The 24,159-nt window shown below is 43.4% G+C and overlaps 1 protein-coding gene across 1 annotated transcript in view; it reads left to right on the top strand.

Annotated features, from left to right (window-relative positions):
• EVI5 (ecotropic viral integration site 5) overlaps window positions 1–24,159 on the top strand; it is a 330,825-nt gene that overhangs the window by 146,996 nt on the left and 159,670 nt on the right. Inside the window, 9 exon segments of the mRNA XM_030205945.1 lie at window positions 3,123–3,131; window positions 3,134–3,176; window positions 3,179–3,235; window positions 3,238–3,257; window positions 3,855–4,018; window positions 5,169–5,199; window positions 5,201–5,325; window positions 9,095–9,219; window positions 9,222–9,244. Coding sequence (XP_030061805.1) covers window positions 3,123–3,131; window positions 3,134–3,176; window positions 3,179–3,235; window positions 3,238–3,257; window positions 3,855–4,018; window positions 5,169–5,199; window positions 5,201–5,325; window positions 9,095–9,219; window positions 9,222–9,244 — 597 coding nt within the window.

Genomic DNA, 24,159 nt, shown 5'->3' with positions numbered 1-24,159 from the left:
GTTCCCTAGTTTTCCCGTCCCAAAACCATGGTACATCTTATAGACTGATAAAATGACAATCATTATACACTGTTAATATCTTCTTAGAATCAACAGAAATGGAAAAAAAACATTATTTTTAAGGTGAATTTGTACGGGTTGTTTGAGAGTTCAAACTCAACCAATAAATATTTTAAACACGTTTCATTGTTTTGGACATTTAGACCACTTGAAATGTTTTTCCGTATTTTAAAAGACCAGATTTTCTTTTCAGGAGGGTTAAAAGGGAATTTATCAGGGATTGTTATTGGATGAGACACTCCTCTAAAACCAGCTTCAATGAGTAACTGTTTTCATAAGGGAACAAGGATGAGGCCACATGTACAACATAGTAGCTAAAAAGCATAGAGAAGACCTAGAATGGCAAGCCTCTTGTAAATTAGCGCCAGGTTAGAATCAAACCATAGGACCATATTTCTAAAGGTTAAATCTGAATTCTTGAGAACAAAGGAGGCCATTGGTATTCTCATATCTGGGGTGGCATCATCCGACATAGCCCGTTGTAGACGCTGCCTAGTGTATACAGCTATTAGAAAATTCTAGCAGCGTTCCACCCTGCATACACTGGTATTTTCTTAGTTTGTTTTTTCCACAGAGCTGGGAGGTCGTGTCTTTGCGATCTGTCTTCATCACTTTCCATGGATACTTTTTTGGTGCTTTGCTGTTGGTTTTCCTCATATTTTTTCTCATTGTCTTCAAAAGTTGTATTTCAGTATCTTTATTTCTTAGATTTTTTTGGCTCTTCAAATTTACTTTCTTTTTCGTGTAGCTCTTTAGGCCCCTTTCAGGCCTAAGCAGCAGCCTCAATTTGAGCCTTGTCCCTTTTTGTCTGTGAAGATTGAGTAATTTAATTTAGCTGTGATTCTTTTCTCAATGTCTATGAAGATCCCCAGTGGCTTCAAAAGTTACGACTAATGCAGTCGGGGTGATCTCTATAACGGACCCGCACACTTGGTGCATCGGGTGCCTAGGGACCTAACCATGACCCCAATTCTTTTTCTCTCTGTTAAAATGCAGTGAGGATACAAAGGGTGCATTGGGTCCAGCAGGAGAAATTTTTGACTCCTCGAAGTCCAGTCCATAGACATTGGCTCCAGAAGCATCAACCTTGATGGCTGCTCAGACTTCATCTACCACTGGGAGTGCACTGGCATCGAGGAGGTCTCTACCTTCCTCAGCATTGGACACTGATAGCAAACCCCGTGACCAGTCTGCATTGGACCCAACACCAAGGACCTGTATATGTTCGATGTCCTCATTGGCACTGAGGTACCACGATGCTTAGGGTAGAGGAAAGCTCAAGAAGCATTAACATTGGTGCTCTTTGAAGTACAGTGTTGGGAGCGCTGCGGCATCAGTTTCGTTGGCACTTGAGAAGTGCCAGCACCAAGAGGATCGCTCCTTCTCTTTGGAGGAGGTGGAGCTGCCAGTGCACCAGTCTTTCCAAGCAGTCAGCTTTCCAGACTCTTTCTCAGGCTCTCCCTGATCTGGCTCCCCAGCCATTGCTGACGTCTGCCCTCGATGAGCAGTACCAGGCCATGCTCAGGGAGGAACTGGTGCAGATGTTTGATGCACACTGCTCAAGCATCAAGGGCGCTTACATCAGCTGCAGCTCAGCCTCAACTCCTTCCTGAGGCCCCTATTCTGCCTGTGGTCTGGTGCCTTGACCGGTGTCTATGTCGACCCATACGGGACTCTGATGCTTCAATGGGTGTGTATGTCGACTCATGCGGTACAGCGCTCTACATTGGGGAGGAAGCCTGCCTTGGGCCTGGACATAGTTCCACTGAGCTGGGGCAGGCACAGACTCACTTCACCCATCCGAAGTATTATGGGGAGTCTGACTTGGGACCGTTCATGGGAGTCAGAGGAGGATTCACATTACTTTTCAAAGGAGGAGTTCTATGGAGTCCCTTCTAACCCCCTCTCTGCCTCAAGAGAGATGTAAATCTCTACCTGAGAGTCTCTCATTCACAGGTTTTGTAAAGGAGATGGCTTTGGTCATTCCGTTTAAGTTGGAGATAGAAGAGGAGCTAGGGCAGAGATGTTATCTGTCCTGCACTATGGATCTCCTCCTAAGGAAGGGTTCATAGTTCCGTTACACCTGATTCTTAAGAATGCACTGATAAGGTATTGGGAATCTCTCCTCTTAGTGCAGGTTGTTCCAAAGAGGTGGATTCTCAATATCATATCTAGAAGGCTCCCAGATTCGAGAGGGCACAATTTCCCCACTACTCCCTGGTGGTCTAATCTGCCCTCAAACAAGCTAGGAGTTCCAGACTCATGCTTTGGCTCCCCCAGGTGGAGAGGCTCTGGCCCTGGATTTATCTGGGAGGAAACTTCAGGCTTTGATGCTCATTAACCGCATCCAGACTTACCAGCTCTCATGAGCATATACTTGAAGTTCAGGAGCAGGCCACTGAGCTTCACCAGTTGGCCATAAAAACAGCTGGAGTGCAGGACATATCTGGCCAGGGGAGCTTATGATACTTTTGATATTACGTCCAGACTCTCTGCTCTTCCTTGTGTCAGGAAGACGGTATGCATTTGGCATTGGGCCCTCCTTCACAGGATGGTACTATGAGCCACATACTTGGCTAGCAAGAACAAAGCCTGACGGACAGACTGAGCAGGGTAATACAACATCACAAGTGGTGTCTCAACATGGGCATAGTCTGTAATATCTTCGGAGAGTGGGAACGCTCCCTCGCGAATCTTTTCACCACTCATCTCAACAACAAAGTCCATAGTTCTGCCCCAGGCTCAGCTTACACGGCAGACTAGCATCAGATACCTTTCTCCGCTAGATGACATCACTCAAGATGTAAGGATACTTGGCCTGCTGTCCTTGGAGAACACCTGCCACAGGGGGAATAACTTAGTTTTATTTGCTGTTTCAACCTGCTGGGATTAATGAAACAGTAGAGTTTACTTGTTTGTATCATTCACAGCTATGGGCTTTCTTAATGCAAAAGTTTGAACATGCAAAGCATAACTAAGGAAAATAGAGTACTGTGTATAAAAGCTGGTTTAGACTGCCTCTAAATTCCCTTAAATAATATGCATATCTATTTCTTTTGTAGTATAAGTGTAATCCACCGCCTACTCTGAAGATTTTGTGCTGCAGCTGGAAAAAGAGTGGTCCAATCTAGATTGAAAGAAGCAGAATCTCACTGTGCAATGAAAGAAATGCAAGATAGATTCTAGAGATGGAAAAGGTGATTCCAGAGGAGCAATGGGTTTCTCTCATTCTGTGTTTATTTTAAAACTCTTTTGACAGTAAGCGTAGCATGCTTTCATTATTATCTAAACTTATATGGGTTTTCTTTGGAAAAGAGTGAATCCATAATGTAGAATGTACTTAGTAGAACTCTTCATATTAAAAGCTTGTTGCTCAGAAAACATATGGATAGCTCAGCACTGTAAGACATATACTTTTAATATCTAGGTGAAACGGTAGATCACAAGTGCAGATATCAGCATTTGACTCACTTTCTGTCTTGCAAGCTAGATAAAATAGTTACAATTTTGCTATAATGACTAGGTAAAATAGTATGCAACTTATTAAATTTTGGTATGGCATTTTTGTTGCTGTTTTAAGATTAATGTCTACCTCTTTTAAAAGAATATTGCCAACATGACCAACATCACAAATTATCTTCAAAACAAATCTATTTGTCATCTTCAGTAATGGTATTTTTAATGGAAATTTACAGTTACTTTAACAGTTAAACCTTTAGGTAGATGCCCATTTAAAAGCATGCAGACTTTACATATCTAGCTTCATAATGAGAAATCTGTACTTCATGTTACAGAGAAATAGTTCTTTGCCTGATGAGAACAATGTGGCTAGTCTTCAGGAGGAATTGATTGCAGTGAAGCTGCGGGAGGCAGAAGCTTTAATGGGATTAAAGGAACAGCGACAGAAAATAAAGAATTTGGATGAATACTGGCAGGTATACATATGAACATCTTGCATGTCTTTAGTTTTTGGTTTATGTAAGGAGGCCTCATGATGCAATTGGTAGGTCCACTTACTTACTGTATCCATGACCTGAGTTTGAATCCTGCATCAGGATTTCTGTCGGGTAGCTGGCCTTTGGCCAACTCAGCCATCTATCCACTTTCAGTCGTAAATGTATATGTGGCCTAGCTGTGGGGTAAAGGTGACTGGGGAAGGAAATGGCAAGCATCCCGCTAAGTCTGCCAGGAAACAGTCACCACGTGACAGCCCCCCTAAATCATTTGTGACTTGGTACTTGTTCCTAATGTAATCTTTCAGATCTTAAAAGAAAGCAACACTAACTATGATATTTATAATAATATTTTATATGTTTATAGCACAAGTGTATGGTACACCTGCATCTTAGACTTCAGACTGATGTACAAAAGGTGCACGTTTTTCATGTAGTAGTGGCAATTTCTTGCAGCATTTTATGCAAATGAGCCCTATAACAACTTTTGCATGACCTTTCCAGCAAAAAAAAGTCAGCTAAATTTTTATTTCTTTCCAATATACATCCTAGTCACCCCAATTAAGGTGCTTTATTGATTGGTACTTACCATATATTTTTATTTGTTTCTACACTTAACCTATAGCCCAAGAAGGGAATTTATTAAGTGAAACCCAGGGAATTCTATTGCTCGTGCTAGAAGAGCTTGACCCAGACATTGAGCTCATATGCTAATTCATGAAAAAATTATTTGCAATAGGTACTCTGCATGCTTTAAAAAAACAAAACAAAAAAACCAGTATAGCAAAAGTAGTTTGATAGACAAAGGTTAGGTTGATAATGGGGATTAGAAACTGCTTGCTGATAGGCACGAAAACAGTAGTAAATGGAATTACTGCTCAAGCAGAGGTTGCTTCTGATTTTGATGAAACACAAGAAGGAGGAAGAAATTGCCAGGTCAAAAAGAAAAAAGATTTTTTAAGAATTATGTTGCATAAAATGAAAATAGAATAATTTAAAGTGTGTGTGTTAAAACTTTTATTGAAGTGAGCAGTATACATTTCCTTTTCTTTGATGAGCCAGTTATAAGCATCTGTATGCCTAAAAGTGGTCAGGGAAAAATAAAATCATCAATATTTTAAATTTTAGAGTAAAATTTTCAATAATCTTGTTTAGGCGGCATTTAGCTCGTACTGCTGGAAGATGGAAAGGATCCACCTAGAAAAAATACAGTGAATGAGCTTCAAGATGAATTAATGACAGTGCGACTGAGAGAGGCAGAGTGCTCAGGCTGAGCTAAGAGAAATGAACAGAGGATGATGAGAATGGAAACGGCAGGTAAGATTTTTTGTAATGTGTTCTGATCAAAGTAACCCAATAACAATGGTGTTACACTAATGACTTATCTGATAATATAGTTATTAAATAGAAGTTACATTGACAATCCCTTTAAAGTAGCAGTTCAACATATGCAGCTCAAGATCAGGTATACTGTTAAAAACATTAGTTCCCTGGTGTATTTCTTTGTATCTGTCTGTAAGGTACCATACTTTTAGCTGCCTTCTGGCCCATAGAAAATGTTCAGAAAATGTCCTGGTATTCTAGGTAGAGCCAATGTAGAGGCCAAGTCAACATAAAGAGAAGCTATTCAGGTTTTTGTTGCATTTCACCCCCAAATTAAGTGTAACCTGCTGTATACCTTACAATAGCATGCAAATTTGCCAGCTTGGATTTCCATATTTTTATTTATTTATCAAATTTATATTCCACTTACATTCCTAGGTGGATTACAAGTATATATACATAATTAGTAAAACTGGGCAAAATGAGCAACAACTCAAAAACAAAACAGGTGGTAATCAAAACTCCAGTTTAAATCCATACTTTGGCTTAGGCTACTGGAAAGGCTTGAGAAAAAATATGCTTTGCCTTGCCTATTGTAGTGTATTCTCGTTCCTTGCCCCTTGGGGAGGGGAAGCCACCCCAGCCTATACTTTTCAAATGGTGGCATTTTGGAATTCTGTTAACCCCCTCTGAACTAAATTTAGGGAGAGGTAACGAGCTATAAGTACTCCTCATCATCATCGGACATACACCTCCGAACAAACCCTGTCTGATCTTGGTGTATCAGTAATGAAAGAAATCTCCAATGAAAGAAATCTCCAGTCTACCCTGCAGAATCTTTGCTAGCACTTTAACATCTATGTTAATCAAGGAGATGGGGGTGATACTTCTCTTTCGCGCCCCCTTGCTGCTTATGCCAAAGCAACACACTGGCATGCAGCAATTCTCCTGCAGTGTACGGCACATCTCTCAACTGACCAAATGCCTCCTACAGAAAAGGTCCCAATTCTTCCTGAAACGTTTGTAAAACTCTGCAGTATATTCATCTAGACCAGCACTTTTGCCAATATTGCTGTTAAATATGGAATATAAAATTCTTGCTAAGATCTTGGCTTAGCGGCTCAGTTACATTTTGCCACGCTTGGTGCATCAAGATCAAGTGGGTTTTGAGTGAGGTCGGCATTCCATATTAATATGCTGAAGATTTATGAGCCTGGAAATATTGTAATGTACATAGGACTAAGGCCCTGGCTCCTAGTTGTGATGAAGAAAGGCTTTTGCTTTGGTTTCATGGCCTTTTCTTTTTTGAGTCTGAGAAGTTTGGTTTTCAGGATTTTTTCTTGCAGGCATTTGTATATTGTATCAGGAGCCAGAAGTAGCGATATTGGTCAATGGTATGATCCACTTTTTTGGTGCAACAGGTCACCCGTCAAGGTTGTCCTCTTCCCCATTGTTTTCGAAGCCTTGTTGCATAGAATATGCATTGCCACGCCTATTCATGGTGTTACCTTAGGTGGACCTACTATGAAAAATGGTGCTTTTGATGATAATATTTTATTTGTTTAACTCAGCCTTTAGATTCTATCCCTGCATTATTACAGGTAGTTGATTCCTTTGGCCACTGTTGCAGGTTTAAACTAACTACCAAAAAAACGGTTGCTATACCTCATAAATATTACACCAACTGCCTTTGTGGGATGCTGTTCCCTTTTCAATGTGTGTGTGTGTGGGGGGAATGCTTCACGTTATTGAGTGTTCAGCTGCCCAGGACATTAGATAGGTTGTATAAGGTTAACATTAAGCCTTTTTGGGCTATACCAGAATCTGTACCATAATTGGGCTAATCGTCCTCTATCTCTGATGCATGGGTATACTTGCATTTATTCCATATGGTGATCCTGCCTAAATGGGTGTATGTGTTTGACTATCCCCTTGTCTCTCCATAGGAGAGAAAAATTACTACTACAATGTCATATGCATGCCTTTTTGTGGAGAGGACACTGGGTGCATTTTCCTTATCTGTTGACTTGTGCACCAAGACAGGGTGGCCTGGGATTGCCCTGATTAAACCTTACTGCAAGGGTTGTCATCTACGTTAAATTGCAGATTGGCTCAAGGTGAACGGATTGCTATATGCCTTTGCAAATTGAGCAAAGTCTATTTGCACCCTTGACTCTTAAGCTATGTGCTTCATGCTGTGCCAAAGATGCTGCCCAAGTATGTGAAAAACTTGGTCTGCGCTTTGTAAGTCTAAACATCTTCAGATTCAAGTTTCTGTCTGACTGATTTTGCAGGGCAATTTTGATTTTCCAGTGGGCATGGCTTAGAAGTATGTTTCGTCGTTGGAATATTTGGAATATTTATGTTCACACACTGAATGAGGATAGAAAAAAATCCTTTCTTTTCCACAGCTACAGCAAATGTTTACCAACAGATGGATTTGCTTACGTGCAGTTGTGACACTATCTTTTGACATTCCCCGCTGAGTTGTGGAGGATCCTACAGAGACTTTGGAAGAAATGTTCTTTTTAAATAGAGCCACCACTCCCAGAGTCTCTTTTTATTATAAAATATTGAGAGCGGACTTGCCCCCAATAGACTTGTATAAGGGGATGGCTGCTTGGACTGCAGATTTGGGCCATGAGATTGGAGATGAGGTTCTGAAAAAATTGATATGCAAACCTTTAGTTAAGCTTTTGTCTATGTTGCATTGAGCTCAGCAATTTGTTTTTGTTTAGGATGTATATTTCCCCAAAGCAATGTCTCAAGATATATTCCTGCTGAATGTTTTTTTAAAGATATATCAGCTGGTCAGCATCTTTTGAAAAGAACTTTTATTTTAACTTTTAGAGGACCTTTTACAAAGCTGCGGTAAGATGTAGCATGCACTTACACAGCTTAAATGGCTTACTGCTGGATGCGCTCAGGCAATCTGCGTAAGTTGAGATCTGCACATATACATACTGCGTGATAAAACATATTTAAATTTTTTCTATGAAGGGGTGTGTGGGGGTAGAGGTTGGCCTTTCTGTGCTGTTCAGTTATTACTGCATGCTAACTGATTAGCGCAGCATTAGTACTGAGCTCTTACCACCTACAAAGAGGGTATCTGTCAGTGCTCACATGCTAATTTTTTAATGGCCGCACACTAATGCCAACATTAGCACATGACCGTTAATTGGAAAAAATAGCAAATCTGTCATTTTACTGTTGTGGTAAAATGGCTTTAGCATGCGGAGAAAAACCAACTTAAGGCCATACTAAGGCCACTTTCCATTGTAGCTTAGTAAAAGGACTCCTTGGTGATTGCATCATTGAAACTGCACTTTATTTTTAAATGTATTAATATTATAAACCACTTTGTACTATCAGAAAGGGCGATTTATCAATTCCTTTCCCTTTTCCTGTCCCTTCTTCTCCATAAATGTGGACTAAAATTGAATGTTGATATTTTCCTTTGTTTTTGGTCCTTGTCTAAAATATGTACTTGATCCCTTTGCCTTTTTTGTTTCTTGGTTTTGGAACTTTGGAAATGTATGCTTCAGTGAGGGGATATTGATGACACATTAAAATAATCTAAACCTAATTACAGAATTGAATGTACCATATGAGTGCTACGACATCCTTTAAGAAACGGATCAGTGCCTGCTTTATTAACTAGTAAAAGCCGTGAACATCTGTTTAAGACCGATGTGTGATTCTACCATCTCTTGTTCATTGTGACTTTCATTTTTTTTTGTTGTTTAAATTTTGTCTTTTCAGAATCAGATCAATAGTAATCATCTACGCAGAGCTGAGAAGGAGGTCAGCAGCTTACAAGAGAAGGTGCAACTTTTGTCTGCACAGAACAAAGGGCTTCTTGCTCAGCTTACTGAATTAAAGCGCAACAAGCGGAAATTGAATGCAAGGTAGAGTTAGTTTTACATTCTTTATTGAATTCTATAGAGAATTCAAATATTTATTGAGTAATTTAGAGAATTCGGATAGTAAATTTTGTTGTTTTAGAGCATTTTTCCAGGTGGATTCATATTACAAAGTGCCAGGACAAAACAGCTCTCCCAGAGCTGAGAATCGGTGTAAATGTTGTGAGCATAGGTGGCCCATCTTGTGTACAGCGGTATTCTCGGTCCATTGTTTTATTTCTGCTCTGCTGAATGAATGGGAAATCATATCTCTCCCATATTTTTCCTCAAAATTAAAAAAAAATAATCATCATTTTTTTTTCATCATTCAGTGAAGGTAGTGCAGGCCACTTTGAGATTCTGACCTTGTCCTTAGTGTTGACAAAAGATCTAAAGCTTTGCTTCTTGATGGGTGCTGCACACTAAGCAGAGGGTTTCAATGTATTGTCAATGATGATACCTAGATTCTTTTCCTGGGTGGTGACTCCTAATGTGGAACTTTACATCACGTAGCTATAATTTGGGTTCCTCTTTCCCATATGTATCACTTTGCACTTGTTCACATTAAGGGGCTCATTTTCAAAACAAAAAATAGTCATAATGTGGTAGATGGATGTTTTACTCTCAGAAATGTCCAAGTTGCAACTTCAAACCCCTGATTTTAGATGTTTTCTCCACAGTTCGTCCAAATTTCAATGGGGCATGTTGGGGGCTTTTTGTGGGGGGTGGGACATAGGTAGGACATGGGCAGCACCAAAAGATAGATGTTTTTCTGTAATAATGAAATGAAAAAAAAAGGTCTAGGACCAAAATTAAGACTTTTGCTAGACCTGTTTCTATCATGAATAAATGACCAGAAGGTGCCCTAAATGACCAAATGACCACTGGAGGGATTAAGGCATAACCCCCTCCCACCCCCAGTCGTCACAGACCTCCTCTCATTCCCGTAAGATGTGACAGTACATACTAGGACCTGTGATAGCTTCAGATATGATGGCCGTTCTTGTTAGAGCAGCAGGCAGATCCATGAGTAGCCTAAGTGGTCGATGCAGTGGACTGTAGAGAAGGGGACCCAGTTCCATATGCTACTTTAACTGGTAAACTTGTGGTGGAACATGTAAGCAAGGGGCGTATCTGACCTTTAGCGGTAGGGGGGCCAGAGCCGAGGTGAGGGGGCACATTTTAGCCCCCGCCCCCCGGCGCCGCTGCTGCCATCATCATCGCCCCCCCCCCCGCCGCCACCATCATCATCATCGCCGACACCCCCCCCCCCCCCCCCCACTGCTGCCGCCCCTCTCGACCCCCCCCCCTCCCGCTCGATTGCCGCCGCCTACCTGGGCTGGCGGGGACCCCATCTCCCACCAGCTGAAGTCTTCTTCCTTCCTTTCAGGTTTCTGAGTCTGACTGGACGTCCAGAAACCTGAAAGGAAGGAAGAAGACCGGCTGGTGGGAGATGGGGTCCCCGCCAGCTCAGGTAGGCTACGGTGAGTGAGCAGGCAGGCGAGTGGGCGGGCGGGGGGGGGGGGGTCGACGGTAGGGGGGTCCAGGGCCAAATCTACGGGGGCCCTGGCCCCCATGGCCACATAGCAGCGACGCCCCTGGTGTAAGCTCTCAAAAACCCTCTAAATACAGTTCTGTACTTACATATAGGTGACACCTGCAAGCTTGAGGGTTATTGTAGTGGTGTACAGTGAGGTACAGTAGGTTTTTCTCTGTTTCTGTAGGGCTCACAATACAATACAAAGGGGTTATGGTCAGATGTGTACCTGAGACTTTAAAGTGAAGTCCACTGCAGTGCCTCCTAGACTGCCCTGCTACTCTGCTGGTTTGTCTGTGTAGACAGTCTTCTAAGAATGATGGTCCCCAGACATTGCAATGACTGGTTTTTGGATGTTTTTCTCTTGGATGTTTTTTTTTTCCCCAAAACAAATAATCCCAAAAGAAAAACGCACTGAGCACACGACGACTAGAAAAGGTGATTTTCAAACCAAAAAGATATGTTTTTAAGGTTCGACAATGGCTGTGTTCACCAGTCGATTTGTGGACATTTTTTTCAAAACGTCCAAAATTGGACTTTGATGTGTATCGAAAATGCTTCTCTAAATGCTATCTGCCCATTCCTTTTTCAATTTTTCACAATCCTCTTTCAATTTAACAACTTTGTAAAACTTTCTCATCAGTAAATTTAATTACCTCATAGTTGTTCCTATCACTTGATCATTTATAAATGTTAAAAACAGTGGTCACATACAGATCTATGGGGAACCCCACTCTCTACCCTTCTCCACTGAGAATACTGACTGTTTAACCCTACTCTCTAAAGGATCTTTTTATTAAGGTGTGGTATCACATTTAGCGTGCAGTAACAATTAGCACACTCTAAATAAGATACCCATAAGCAGTGCTTTTTTTTGTAGAAAAAAAGGTGCCGGTACTCATTATGGGCAGGGTCACCACATATGACTCCACCCCATGATAGCCACGCCCACATTAGCCACACCCCTTATACCAGCCATGGCACATATAAACAGACATCTGAAGGTGGTATTTTTTATGGTTATCGGTTCGCCCCGTCGCGATTCTGAGCTGCAGGTGCTCTCTTGCAGGGACCCCTTTCTCCGTTTTTCGGAGGGGGGGGGGTGTCTCTACGAACAGTGCCATCTTAATTAGTCGGTAGAGCTACCTGCCTTTCGTCGGCAGGGCGTGGGGAACCAGTATGCGTCCTTGCAGCTTCTGGATGTTCAAAGAGTTCTTATCCGGTATCTGGAGGCAACTAACGAGTTTCATCGCTCGGATAGATTGTTTTGTTCGGTAAACAGAAGTAGGGCCTAATGGCCTCCAAAGTGTCCATTGCCTGCTGGTTGAAGGAGGCGGTGTCCTTCCTGGCAGGGAAGGCTTCGCCTTTGGGTTTGAAGGCCCACTCAGCTAGGCGTTTGGCGATGTCGTGGGCAGAGATGTCTTTGTCTTCTCTGGTAGGCATTTGCAGGGCGGCGATGTGGTCGTCGTTGCATTCTTTCAGCAAGCATTATAGGTTGGATGTTGCTGCGCAGTCAGATGCATCCTTTGGGGCGGCGGTCTTAAGAGCATCAGGGCCGATGTCCCACCCTCGCAGGGATTGCTTTTGAACATCCTACTTGTCCTGGAATAGTGGAATAGAACGTAATGGAAAGAGAAATTAGGTCTTACCTGATAATTTTCTTTACATTAGTTCTTCACACTATTCCAGGAGCCCTCCTGGTGTTTTCGGCCTATTTTGCTTCTGACTGCCCTGCTCACTGTTCTGGATCCTGTCATTGGTTTTTGGGGTTTTTTTTGCCTTGTTTGTTGGTTGGTTGCTGTTCATGCATTTAGGTTGGTTTTCTGCTGGCTTATGTACAATACTGAGGAACTGGGCGGCTAGCACGTGGCTAGGTAGTAGTGCTCAGTTCTGGATTTTCTATCTTCATCTGCTGGTCGATGGACATAACTACCCACTTGTCCTGGAATAGTGTGAAGCACTAATGGAAAGAAAATTATCAGGTAAGACCTAATTTCCCCTTAAAAGGGCCAAGAGTACTAGAGACTATGCCTTGATGCCCCCAGGCAGTGAAGCTAGAACCTTGAACTCTTTTGGGAAGAAGATGCTCCAGCCTTCAATGTTCGTGTCCCGTATTCAGTCTTACCAGCTGTTTGAGTGTCTACTTGCAGGACTCTGCATAAGTTGCTGGACTTGGCAGAATCTCTCCCTCCAGAGCAGGCTGAGTCAGTACGCCAGTTGGCAAAGCAGCAGAAGGTGTGTTGTAAGTTCTTGACCAGGGGTGCCTACGACACTTTTGACGTGACATTCAGGATCTCTGCTCAGAGTATAGCAATGCGCAGACACTCATGGCTGTGTGTTTCTGACTTGGAACATTCTGTCCAGCAGAGGTTGGCGGATGCCCCATGCCAAGGGGATAACCCTTTTGGAGAGAAGGTTGAGAAGGACGCTGACCAAATCAAGAAACTTACTGATGCCATCTCTTCTGTCTCCCGCTGGACACCTTCTGCACCTGCCTCCTCATCCAGGAGGTATTTTGATAAGTCGGAGAAGGGTGCCTACTACCCACAGAGGCATAGGCACACTTCTGTCTCTCGCCAGCCTGCTCAGGCTCAACCCCAGCGTGCTCGTTCTTGTCAACAGTGTACACCTAAGGCCCCTGCTGCTCCCCAGCAAAAGCAAGAGGCGAGCTTTTGACTGCCTTCAGCAGAGCATAGCCGCTGCCAAAATGTCCATATTGGATAACATTCTGGTCGGAGAGAGGCTCAAATTTTTCTTCGAGTGGTGGCCCCTTATAACCTCCGACATGTGGGTTCTTCAAATAGTCCATCTTGGATCCTGAATTAGCTTTAAAAAAACTCCAAATTGTCCACCAAGAGTTCATTACTTCACCTGTCAGCATGAGAAGGCACTTGCATAGGAATTCTCCGCCTTCTGAAGGCCCATATGGTTGAACCCGTTCCACCAGGGGAAGAAGAGCGAGGATTCTATTCTCATAATAAAGCTCTTGTTAACCTCTCAGACTGAGCGTAATACACTTCTCCATCAGTGGGCCATCAGTCTATATCTTAAATATCAGCTCTATCTTCACGGCAATAAGCTGGCAAGTTAATGTCTCATTTAATCTATCATCTCGTCCAAAAGAAGACGGTGGGGACGGGGCAGGATGGAGACGGAGTCTGCGGGGATGGGGACAAAACCTGAGGTGATGGGATGGGGATGGAGACAGAGCCCACAGGGACGGGGACAAACTTTGTCCCCATGTCATTCTCTAGCTGAGAGTTTGCTCCCCTTCCCCTCATACTCTAAACTCCCAATTTGTTGGGGAAACACTCATGGCGTCAGGTAGTGATCTGCATGGAGCCTTACCAAGTGCCGATGGCATCTAAATCATTACGTAAGGATGGTTCTTGTTCTAAACCCGCTGGGGACAAGATGGTGGCTCCCTCGAGTTCAGCGGAGCCTAGCGTGGGGCAGCATGGATTGCGGGGGTGGCAGCAGAAGTTACCGCTGCAAGGAGCCATTGCTGGATCACCATCTGGCATCTAGAGATGCCAAACTGGAAAAGGTATAGGAACATCTGGAAAAATTGAATAAGGAGTTCTCCCAAATACAGCAATGGTCCTCCAGTTAAGGTCTTGGAGAACTCGCAGGCCTGGCTATTAATCAAATCTTGACGATCTGGAAAATAGTTCATGGAGGAACAACCTGAGACTAGTAGGTGTTCCAGAATTTATTCCTGACAGAAATTACTTGGCTTTTTTGAGGCTCTGTTCCCCCAGGAATTACACCTACTGGAACAATTGGGTCCTTTAAGAATAGTGTGTGCTCACCGCCTTGGAGCACGGTAGGCGACGGCTGCCCAGCCTAGAGTTGTAAGTATGAGAGTGCTCAATTATGCCCACAAACAGGCTATCATGCAGGTAATTAGGAGTGGGAAATCCCTATCCTACAAAACAAGCCTGTTCAGAACTACTCTGTTGTGGTAGCCTCACAGCGCCATCACTTTGTACCTCTGTGCAGCATTTGATGGAGTACAAGTTGCATTTTGCTTTACTTTACCTGGCACGTTTGAAAATTATCTCCCAAGGACAAACACATCTTTTTGATATTTTGGAATCGGCACAGGCCTTTGTGGATCACGTCTGGTAGTCAAAAGCTTCTAGGAGTGGCCTAGTGGTTAGGGTGGTGGACTTTGGTCCTGGGGAACTGAGGAACTGAGTTCAATTCCCACTTCAGGCACAGGCAGCTCCTTGTGACTCTGGGCAAGTCACTAACCCTCCATTGCCCCAGGTACAAATAAGTACCTGTATACAATATGTAAGCCGCATTGAGCCTGCCATAAGTGGGAAAGCGCGGGGTACAAATGTAACAAAAAAAAAACAAAAAAAAAACAAAACTCTTAACAGGGCCAGGCAGGAGATAGGCCTTTGACCTGCTTTGGACTGCCGCTTGTATCTGCTGTATATTTGGGACAGAGGCCAGTGCTGCTAAACAGCTCCATGGTGCTTCTTGTGCTAGGCTGGATCTTGAAGGAGGTGTAGGGTGTACTATACCACTGATTTGCCGATGGGGGGAGGGGGGGCAAGCTTATCTGTGCTCTCTAGAGACTATTTCCAGATATGTGTCTGGCATAAGACTCATCCTGTTTTCAGTATTTTTCCCACTTTATTCCCCCCCTCTCCAATCAGTGGGTTTTTTCTTTTCTTTTCTTTTTGTTTTGTAGCTTTTGACCTCTCCTCAATTCTTGTGGAAGATCCTGGGGATCACAGCCTGAGCGGAGAGGCCTTTTATGACTGGACATTATTACCTGCTCTTTATTACAGAGTTAGTGAAACATTATATGTTCTGGGCTCTTTTGTGGGCTGTCTCTTCCGCTTTGAGGGACTTCCATTACAAAGGGTCCACAGATAATGTGGGGGTTTTTTTTAACGTCGGAACGCTGGGTCCATTGTTTTACTTGTGGTGTGAGGATCAGGATTGTGAATTGTATGCCTGATGCTTTTTTGACACCTGTGAATTATTGCATTGCCTTTCTGTAGGAGTTGGAGGAGGGGAGTGGGTGTCAGGGTGATCATTCCCATTGTGGGATATAGATAAGGGGTTTAGAGATTGGGTGGAGTTTTGGATAGGTATGGGGGGGGGAGTGAGGGGTTTTCTGTGGGATGGGCGGAATGGAGGATGGTTATGTTTCTGCAGTGATTGTGAGAGGTTTTCTATTATCATTTTTTGTTTTGCTGTGTTTGTTTTTTTTTTAGCTCCTCTTTTGTAGTATTCAGGTATATTGTTCCTTTTCTACTTTAGTTGCTGTTTCTTGTTTTGTTTTGTTTTTGTGTGTGTGTGCAAGTTCAGCTCTTAAACACCAGGGACTCTGGTTACAATGTACTTCCCCTTGTTTCAAGTGCTTTCCTATTAGAGGGGCCGCTGACTGGGATGGCATTTCCTTCTTTTTGGATAACATTTGTAGATATTTAGTCTCCCTTCTTGATTTGAACCATAGATGACCATGTTTGAAATTGTCTCCTGGAATGTTGGAAGGGTAACATCACTATGCAAGCCTTTCAGAGATAACAAGCTTATGTGACCTTGTTACAGGAAACACATTTGTCTTCTACTGAACATCAGAAATTTAGGAAATGGTAGGTGAGGCAATTAGTGGAATCTCTGGCAGTGCGCTGTAAGGCTGCTGTGTTAATTTTATTTCGTAAGATGTTCAAATATGCAAAACTATCCAAAGTGTTGATGGTTGATATGTAATTGCTCGGTTGACCATTACCCATAAACAGTTTTTGATTTGTAATTTCTATGTGCCTAATGTCTTTAGTAACCGAGTTTTTTGTAAATTAATACAGGTCTTGTCAGGTTATGATCCATCTATTGGATCATAACCTGATAATAGGTGGCGATTTTAATACAGTGTATGATCCACTCATGGATAAGTCTAATCCACCATGTCTGCCTCGATTTGAGCCAGAGAGGGTTCTTCCTGTGTTGGAAGTGATTGGACCTCGTTGATGTGTGGAGAACTTTACATCCAGGGGAACGGGACTATATGCATCTTTTGTGGGCACATTCCATCCAGGCCAGAATTGATTACCTTTTAGTATCTCAAACTGATTTCTCTAGTGTTTTTCAGGCAGAAGTTGGAGCCTACGGGCAGTGGTGTGCTGGTAAATTTTTAACAACAGGCGCTCTCCCTGGTCCACCTCTGCGCCAACCCCCCCCCCCCCCCCCATCCACCTCTGCGTCCCCGCCAAAAAAAAAAAACCATTTGCAGAGCTGGCTATACCCGGGGAGAGAGTGTGCTTTCAAACAATCCTTACATCCAAATTTACCTTCTTTTAATGTAAAAAAAAAAAAAATCCTTTATCCACCATCTTTTAAGACACTGCCTACCTGCTGGATAGTGATGGCACAAGGAAAGCAAGTGAAGACTAACTCAAAATAACCTGGCTGTTCCTTAGATGGGCACTAGTATTACGATATTGAAGATGCGACCATAGAATGACTCTGCGGTTATGCTCCACTAATAAGTTAAAAGATTAACTGGATTTCTTGAAAGGATTATATAAATTTAGGATGCAGGACTAGGGACACACACATACACGTATTTAGTCAATATCATAATTCTTCATGTACAGCCACAAAACAACCTTTTAGGGTGGATAGTGTTCACAATGAGCTCCTTTTATTATCGACCAGATAGAGACAAGAGTTTTCAGTTTTGACAAGAACAAAATATAAGAAAACCAATGGGCTGCTGATATTCGATTGTTATTTCATGAAATTTATATATGGGAAGCTTTCAAATAAATTAAAAAGCTGTTCAATAAGTTAAAAAAAACCCAAAAACTTTTGACCTCTATTTTTTAAGGCACTACCTATCCAATTGAAACAGCTTTAGAGTTGTTAGAGAAGATGGGCAATAAAGAACGACAACGTGGATGCAGTAGCTCGACTGTCTAGAGGAGATGACAGCTGGGGCAGTGAAAACAGAGATTTTTACCAAACTGGCTTCCTTACCGTGCAGTAGATAGGCAGCGCAGCAGGCTCAATTTCACCTCCTTGGTCCCGACTCTCGACAGTATCCGCTTTGACTGCCGCGTCCTGCCTACGCGGAAACAGCAAGTAAATTGAATCGGAGTAGGCCGTAGGCAGGACGTGGCAGCAGAAGGACCCCGACGCTGGCATGATCCGATCCCGTTCTACCGCGGTAGGAGGACGACGAAGACATGCGAGGGAGGGAGGGAGCGGCGATGCGAGAGGGGGAAAAAAGTTTCAATGCATGGCAGTGCAGCGGGAAGGGCAGGGGAGAGAGAGAATCCGATCCGGAGGACGACTATGACATGGGAGGGAGGGAGGCGGGAGCCAATGCGAGAGGGGGAAAAAAGTTTAAACGCATGGAAGTGCAGCGGGAAGGGCAGGGGAGAGAAAATTAACAGAATGGTGCAACGTGCAAGTATTTTTTTGGGGGGGAGGGGGGCGGCGGCGGCGGGCCACGGGGGACATTGCTCCCTCAACCACTTGACAGTGTAGTTGTCCATTGTCCTCCTCCCTCTCCCCCAACAAACGGGCCCAGCAACAAGTGTTTTCACATTTCTTACCACAGGAAGCTACTAGCTACATGATCAGCTGAGCTGAGCTGCAGGAGCGCTGCTAGCCCACAAGAGCACCTCTTGCCTTACCAGTGCAGCACGAGGAGGCAGGGGCTGCCACACCATGCATGCACCAATATCAGTTGACAGCTGGTGTGTTTGGGCATGCGTGATGCGTTCCTTCAGCAGCCTTCCAAAGCAATTTGGGGGGGGGGGAAAAAGTCCCTGCTGACAGCTGAACAACCGGCTCGTAAAAATCTTTAAAAATTAACAACCGGCTCTGCAGAGCCGGTGCGAGCCAGCTCCAGCGCACCACTGCCTACGGGGTTTCTGATCATGCTTTAATATGGCTCCAATTACACGTGGGGGGGGGGGGGGGCTGGATAACTATCAGTGGAGATTCCCACTACATTTATACACTGATCCTCAATTTTATGATTTTCTTCATCAGAAATGGCAGGAATACTGTTTACACAATCAGCAGCATATAGGGCAACCTATCCAATTCTGGGACACAGCAAAAGCTGTATTATGGGGTAAATCACTGCTTATTCCAATCGGAAACGGAAAGTACATGGTTAACATATTTTGCGCTTGGAGACTTAAGTAAGCAGATGTAGACAAAAATTCAGAATGTCACCCACAGCTCATAATAAAGCTATTGTTAACCTCTCAGACTGAACTTAATATGCTTCTCCATCAGTGGGTCATCAATTCCATATCTTAAACATCAGCTGTATCTTCACGGCAATAAAGCTGGCAAGTTAGTGTCTCATTTAATCCATGCTTGCTCAGGCCCTAAAAAGGTATTACAACTGCAGTGAATGGTTCGCTCACATATTTGGATGCAGAAATTAATTCCATTTTCCAGCAATATTTTGAAACCCTTTATGGCTGAGTGGACCACATGCCTGGTTCTATGTACTTGGACTGCCGAGAGTTAGTTCTTCTCAAACCACCAGGCTTAACACGCCCCTAACTTGTGATGAGATTCACTTAGTCATTCAGTCTAGTGCATTAGGTAAAGCACCAGAGCTGGATGGCTTTTGTACTGAATTTTGTCGACTTCTAGTAACAAATATAAGTCCACATCTGGTCACCATATATACTACCATTATTGAGACCCAAAGTTTACCTGATTCATTACAAGTGGCACAAATGATTGTTTTGCCTAAACCAGGTAAGAGCCCACTTTATCCTTCCTTCTATCATCCTATTTCCCTTTTAAATTTTGAAACCAAATTTTTGACCAAAGTGCTTGCCAATCTTGTAAAAGTTTTACCTTCTTTAGTTGATGAGTCCCAAGTTGGCTTCGTGCATGGGCTGCACTGCTACTAAAAACATTAGAGCTATCCTGGCTTCCTTGGAACAGGTTCAGAGGGGGGGGATATGTGTTCTCTGCTCGTTAGTTTTGATGTGGAGAAGGCATTTGATGATGCTTTCCTGGGATTTTTTTTATTTGCAGTCCTTGCTCGATGTGGGTTTCAGGTGTACTTTCTTCAGGCTATACAAAGTTAACCCACAGGCTGTTCTTTCTGTTAATGGTATTAGTTCCCCTCATCTTCTATTCGTCGAGGGTCCAGACAGGGCTGTACCCTCTCCTATTTGTCCTTACATCGAATTCTTTGGTTCAATAGATACAGTCTCACCCAGAGATCAGTCGGGTTTCCATCTGAAATACTTGTTTCAAAATTTCAGCCTTTGCAGATGACCTTTTAGTCCGTATCACTGACCCCCATCGTTCCCTGCCTGCTTTAATGGAGACTTTCGAAGAATATGGAGACTACTCTGGTTTTACACTGAATTTTACTTTGGCATTAGCATCTCAGGACCACAACTGAGTTAATTGGCTTGGGCACTTTTCCTTGAAATGGGCTACGGGTGCCTTTCGCTATTTGGGGGTACAGTTGACTATTCATACTTGTCAACGTTTAAGCGATGCAATTGAGAAGTTGTTGTACTCTACCTCTGATACATTGGCTGGATGGTGTCATCTTCCACTTAGTCTTCACAGTAGGATTCAGTTATTTCGCATAACGGAATTTCCCCGCTGGTTATATCTCTTACAGATGTTACTGTTACACCTTTTGATAAAGGACCTTCGGAAATTGCAATGGCTTTTGACTAAGTTCCGTTGGGGTGGGAGAAAGCCCAAAGCTCCTTTTAGGCAGCTTTTGGTGCCTTGACGCTTGGGTGGGTTGGGCTTGCCTAATCTCAAATGCTATAATCAGGCTTGTTTACTATGCCATCTGAATGATTGGATTTTGGATTGGTCTGATTACACCCTTATCAGTGGAGCGTAATTTTTTCCACCCGTTGGCATCTTATTTCTTTCATGCACCTACTTCTATTATCCTGCCGGTTCTTACAAATAGTATCCTCTCTGTCCTCTGAGAGACCTTTGGTGGGATCTAACCCGTCTGAGGTGTCTCTGCCAATACTTCAGATTTGCTTTTTATATGTGACAGTGGGGCATTTAGTACTGGTAGGGATAATCTGGTCTTTTGCCATAGGAATGTCTTGGGGATACATGCCTTATATCAGGTCTTGAGAAATTGAGGACATCTAAAACTTTTAGGTCAACTGTGGGGTGGCACTTTGACTTGGGTGCTCGACATCTGTGCCTACCAATGGGTTGGGGAATGTGAAAGTGTGGAAGGCAGGGATGAGGGAAGGAGAGTGGTGCAGAGCAAATGGGTCTTGGATTGCCACATGGAGGCTAGAGTGCCCAGTGGGAGAGTGAAGATGAGAGAGAGCGATATTATTAAGAAGATGAAATAAGGTTTGGGGACTGTTGAGTGATGAGGAGATCTGTGTTGTAATATTCAAACTTAGAGTGGTGGATAGCCCAAAGATATTCAGAATAGGGAGTATGGAAGAATACAAGGGAGGATGCTGAGCAGTAACATCATCTCCGTTCAGCTGAGCGGAGGAAGTATCGGAGGAGTTGCAGAGAGGAAGAGTACCGGGGGGGGGGGGGGGGGGTTCTGACATTGGGGCATGCTGATCTAAAATGGTAGCAAGTGAATTTTCAAGGTTTGAAGCCTGGCAGGCAAGAGATTGGGAGGGAGATGGGGGTCAGAAGATCAGCTACTGAAGAGGTTATATGAGAGATTATGCTCTGATAATGAATGTGAGGTAGCCTGGGGTGGGGCTGGAAGCAGGGGAGCAGGAAGGCGAAAGGTAATGAGCAGGTGGTCTGACCAAGGCACGGGGATAAGTTACAGTGAGGAGGGAGGACCGGTTAATGAAGAAGAGTTAAAAATAAAATACAAGGTGTTGCCAGCTTTATGGGTTGGAAAGGTAATGTGCTGAATAAGGCCAAGTGACTGAGCAAATGTAAGAAAGGCTGTGAAGGGCTCAGAAGGAGGGGGATTAAAGAAGCAAGTGGGTAAAGGGTGGGGTTTGGAGATGAAACACAGAAGTTCATCCATAGACGCTGAATTAGAGGAGGGGTCAATAAAGCAAAGCAATATATGCATGGACAGAAGGGAGGGCAAGTCAGAGAAGCAGGGTTTCTGAAATAGAGAGAGGTTTCATAGTGCAAGCGCTGATTTGGAGAATAGCATGGAATAAACACGACACCAGCGCCTCTGTGGGAGGGATGGAGAACATGATTGGAGAGAGAGCCTTGTAGACATGCACCTAGTGTCGCGTGGTCGAAGCCAAGTCTCAGTCGGGAAAAGGAGGTCAAGATCGTGACTAGAGATAAGAACAGAAACCAGCATGGATGTATGACGCACCAAATGTACCTTTAGAAGACCCAGTTTAAGAAAGGAGCTGGTTGCAACCAGTAACTGGGAAGAAAGTAGGTGAGAGATTGGCAGAAGGAGGTGAAATAAAGGACACGGGAGGGTAGGTCTAGAGTGGAGAAGAACTGAGATGGCTGCAGGGGTAGTAGGGGTCATGACTGAAAGGGCCAGGGTTATGGAGATGTGGGAAAAACTGGAAGAGGATGGCAAAGAGGAGCAGAGTGCCGGGGCGTGGGGTGCCGAAGGAGGCACCTCAAGGAGCACAACCTGTTCCTTGGTTGCGCTCCTTTTGACGCACACCTGTACCTTGCATCGAAGTTTCTAAAATAGTGGCGGGAACGTGACGATACCTTATGACATGATTAGAGACAGTGGAGCTGAAACAGGCAGTGTGCAATGTAGCGGAGAAAACCTGTAGAGACAGAAGACAAGGAGCATAAGCAGCAGCATTAGCAACATCAGTTACAACAGTTACGGTAGAGAAATTGAAGCGCCTTGTGCCAGAGTTTCTAAAATAGTGGCGAGAATGTGACATCACATTATGACAGGACCAGAGACAGTGGAGCTGAAGCAGGCATTGTGCAATATAGCGGAAAAAAACCTGCAGAGACAGAACAGAAGACAAGGAGCATAGGCAGCAGCAGCAGCAGCAACATCAGTTACAACTATTACAGCAGATAAATTTGGCTAGAAGGATTAGTGAACTACAATCCTTAGTCATATGAATGTTTTACTCAAATTTCATCATAAAGTAATAATTTATACTCAATCTAAATTCTTGTGCTACCCATGTTATATCCTCGACCACTCAAACATATACGCATTCACAGTCTAGACGGCAAAGAGGCACTTCCTTATCTTAAAAGAACAGAATCCATCAAAATCTATGCAGCTATTTGACTCCAATAGACTGGGCATTCTAGTGGCAAAGCAAACCTGAGCTAATTAGCTAACTGCCTGCATTAATTTCTGTTATGAACAGTTCGGTATCCCTCTAACCAGTTGTGTCAAACCACATCAAATCAGAGCCACAGCTACCACCATAGTACTTTTTTTTTTTTTATAATAAATTTTATTAAAGTTTTCTCAAATACAGAGTGACCAACATTCAGCTGCTCAGTTACATATTACTTCTACATCAAGCTTTACTTAACCCCAACTTTAACCCTCCCTCCCTTCCCTCCCTACCCCGGTGGTGTGTTAGCCTGTTCTTTGTATTGTTCATAAAGTGTCCATATTTTGGTGAAAACCAGCATGGACCGTCTGCGCATAGCTGTTAACTTTGACATTTGATAAAGGTGCTCAACTTTCCCAGTTGCTACTTGCAGTGATGGTGGTTGCACTTGCTTCCAGGCACGAGCCAGTCCAAGTCTTGCCGCCACAAAATATTGAGTCGCCAGCCTATGTTGCCAGCTGGGTATTGCAGCTGGTTTAAAATGCAATAGGCAATGTTCTGCCCTCCATGAGTATTTTCTTTGTAGAACTTTATTAACCAGCTGCAATACATCTTTCCAGTACCCTTCTATTTTCTCACATGACCACCAGATGTGAAAGAATGTGCCTCTGTGGCCACACTCCCGCCAACACTGGCCTGATACTTCCGGGAACATCTTTTGTAGTCGGTCTGGGGTGTAATACCACCAATAAAACATCTTTAAACCATTTTCATTCACCGTTTGTGCTATGGACGGCTTAAGTAAGTATTTATACCACCATAGCACTTTTGAAATTTATGTTCACTGGAGAGTAGAAGCAAAACAACTACTTTGTTCTTATGTCATACTTTTTCACACAGTTGCTTAGACCCAGACCTCCATCAGAAACAGTACCTTTGGTCAAACAGTATTGGCCAGCCTGTCTTTGTGATCTATGCAGTTCTCAGGTCTCTTCAATAACAGACAAGTAATATTATAATATTAAGCAGCCCTGAGTTTGGGACTCACCTACTATTGTGCCACATTCCATCCTGCTTAGTAGTGGGGGAAAAAGCAAAGTTGTGTGACTATAACAGATGTTTTATGCAGACAGCAGAATTAATGAAGCACACAGTCGTCGTCA

This window comes from Microcaecilia unicolor, chromosome 6, assembly GCF_901765095.1.
Source record: "Microcaecilia unicolor chromosome 6, aMicUni1.1, whole genome shotgun sequence".
NCBI lineage: Eukaryota > Metazoa > Chordata > Amphibia > Gymnophiona > Siphonopidae > Microcaecilia > Microcaecilia unicolor.
The sequence above is the reverse complement of the archived record's forward strand: the minus strand, read 5'-3'. Positions and strand labels throughout refer to the sequence as shown.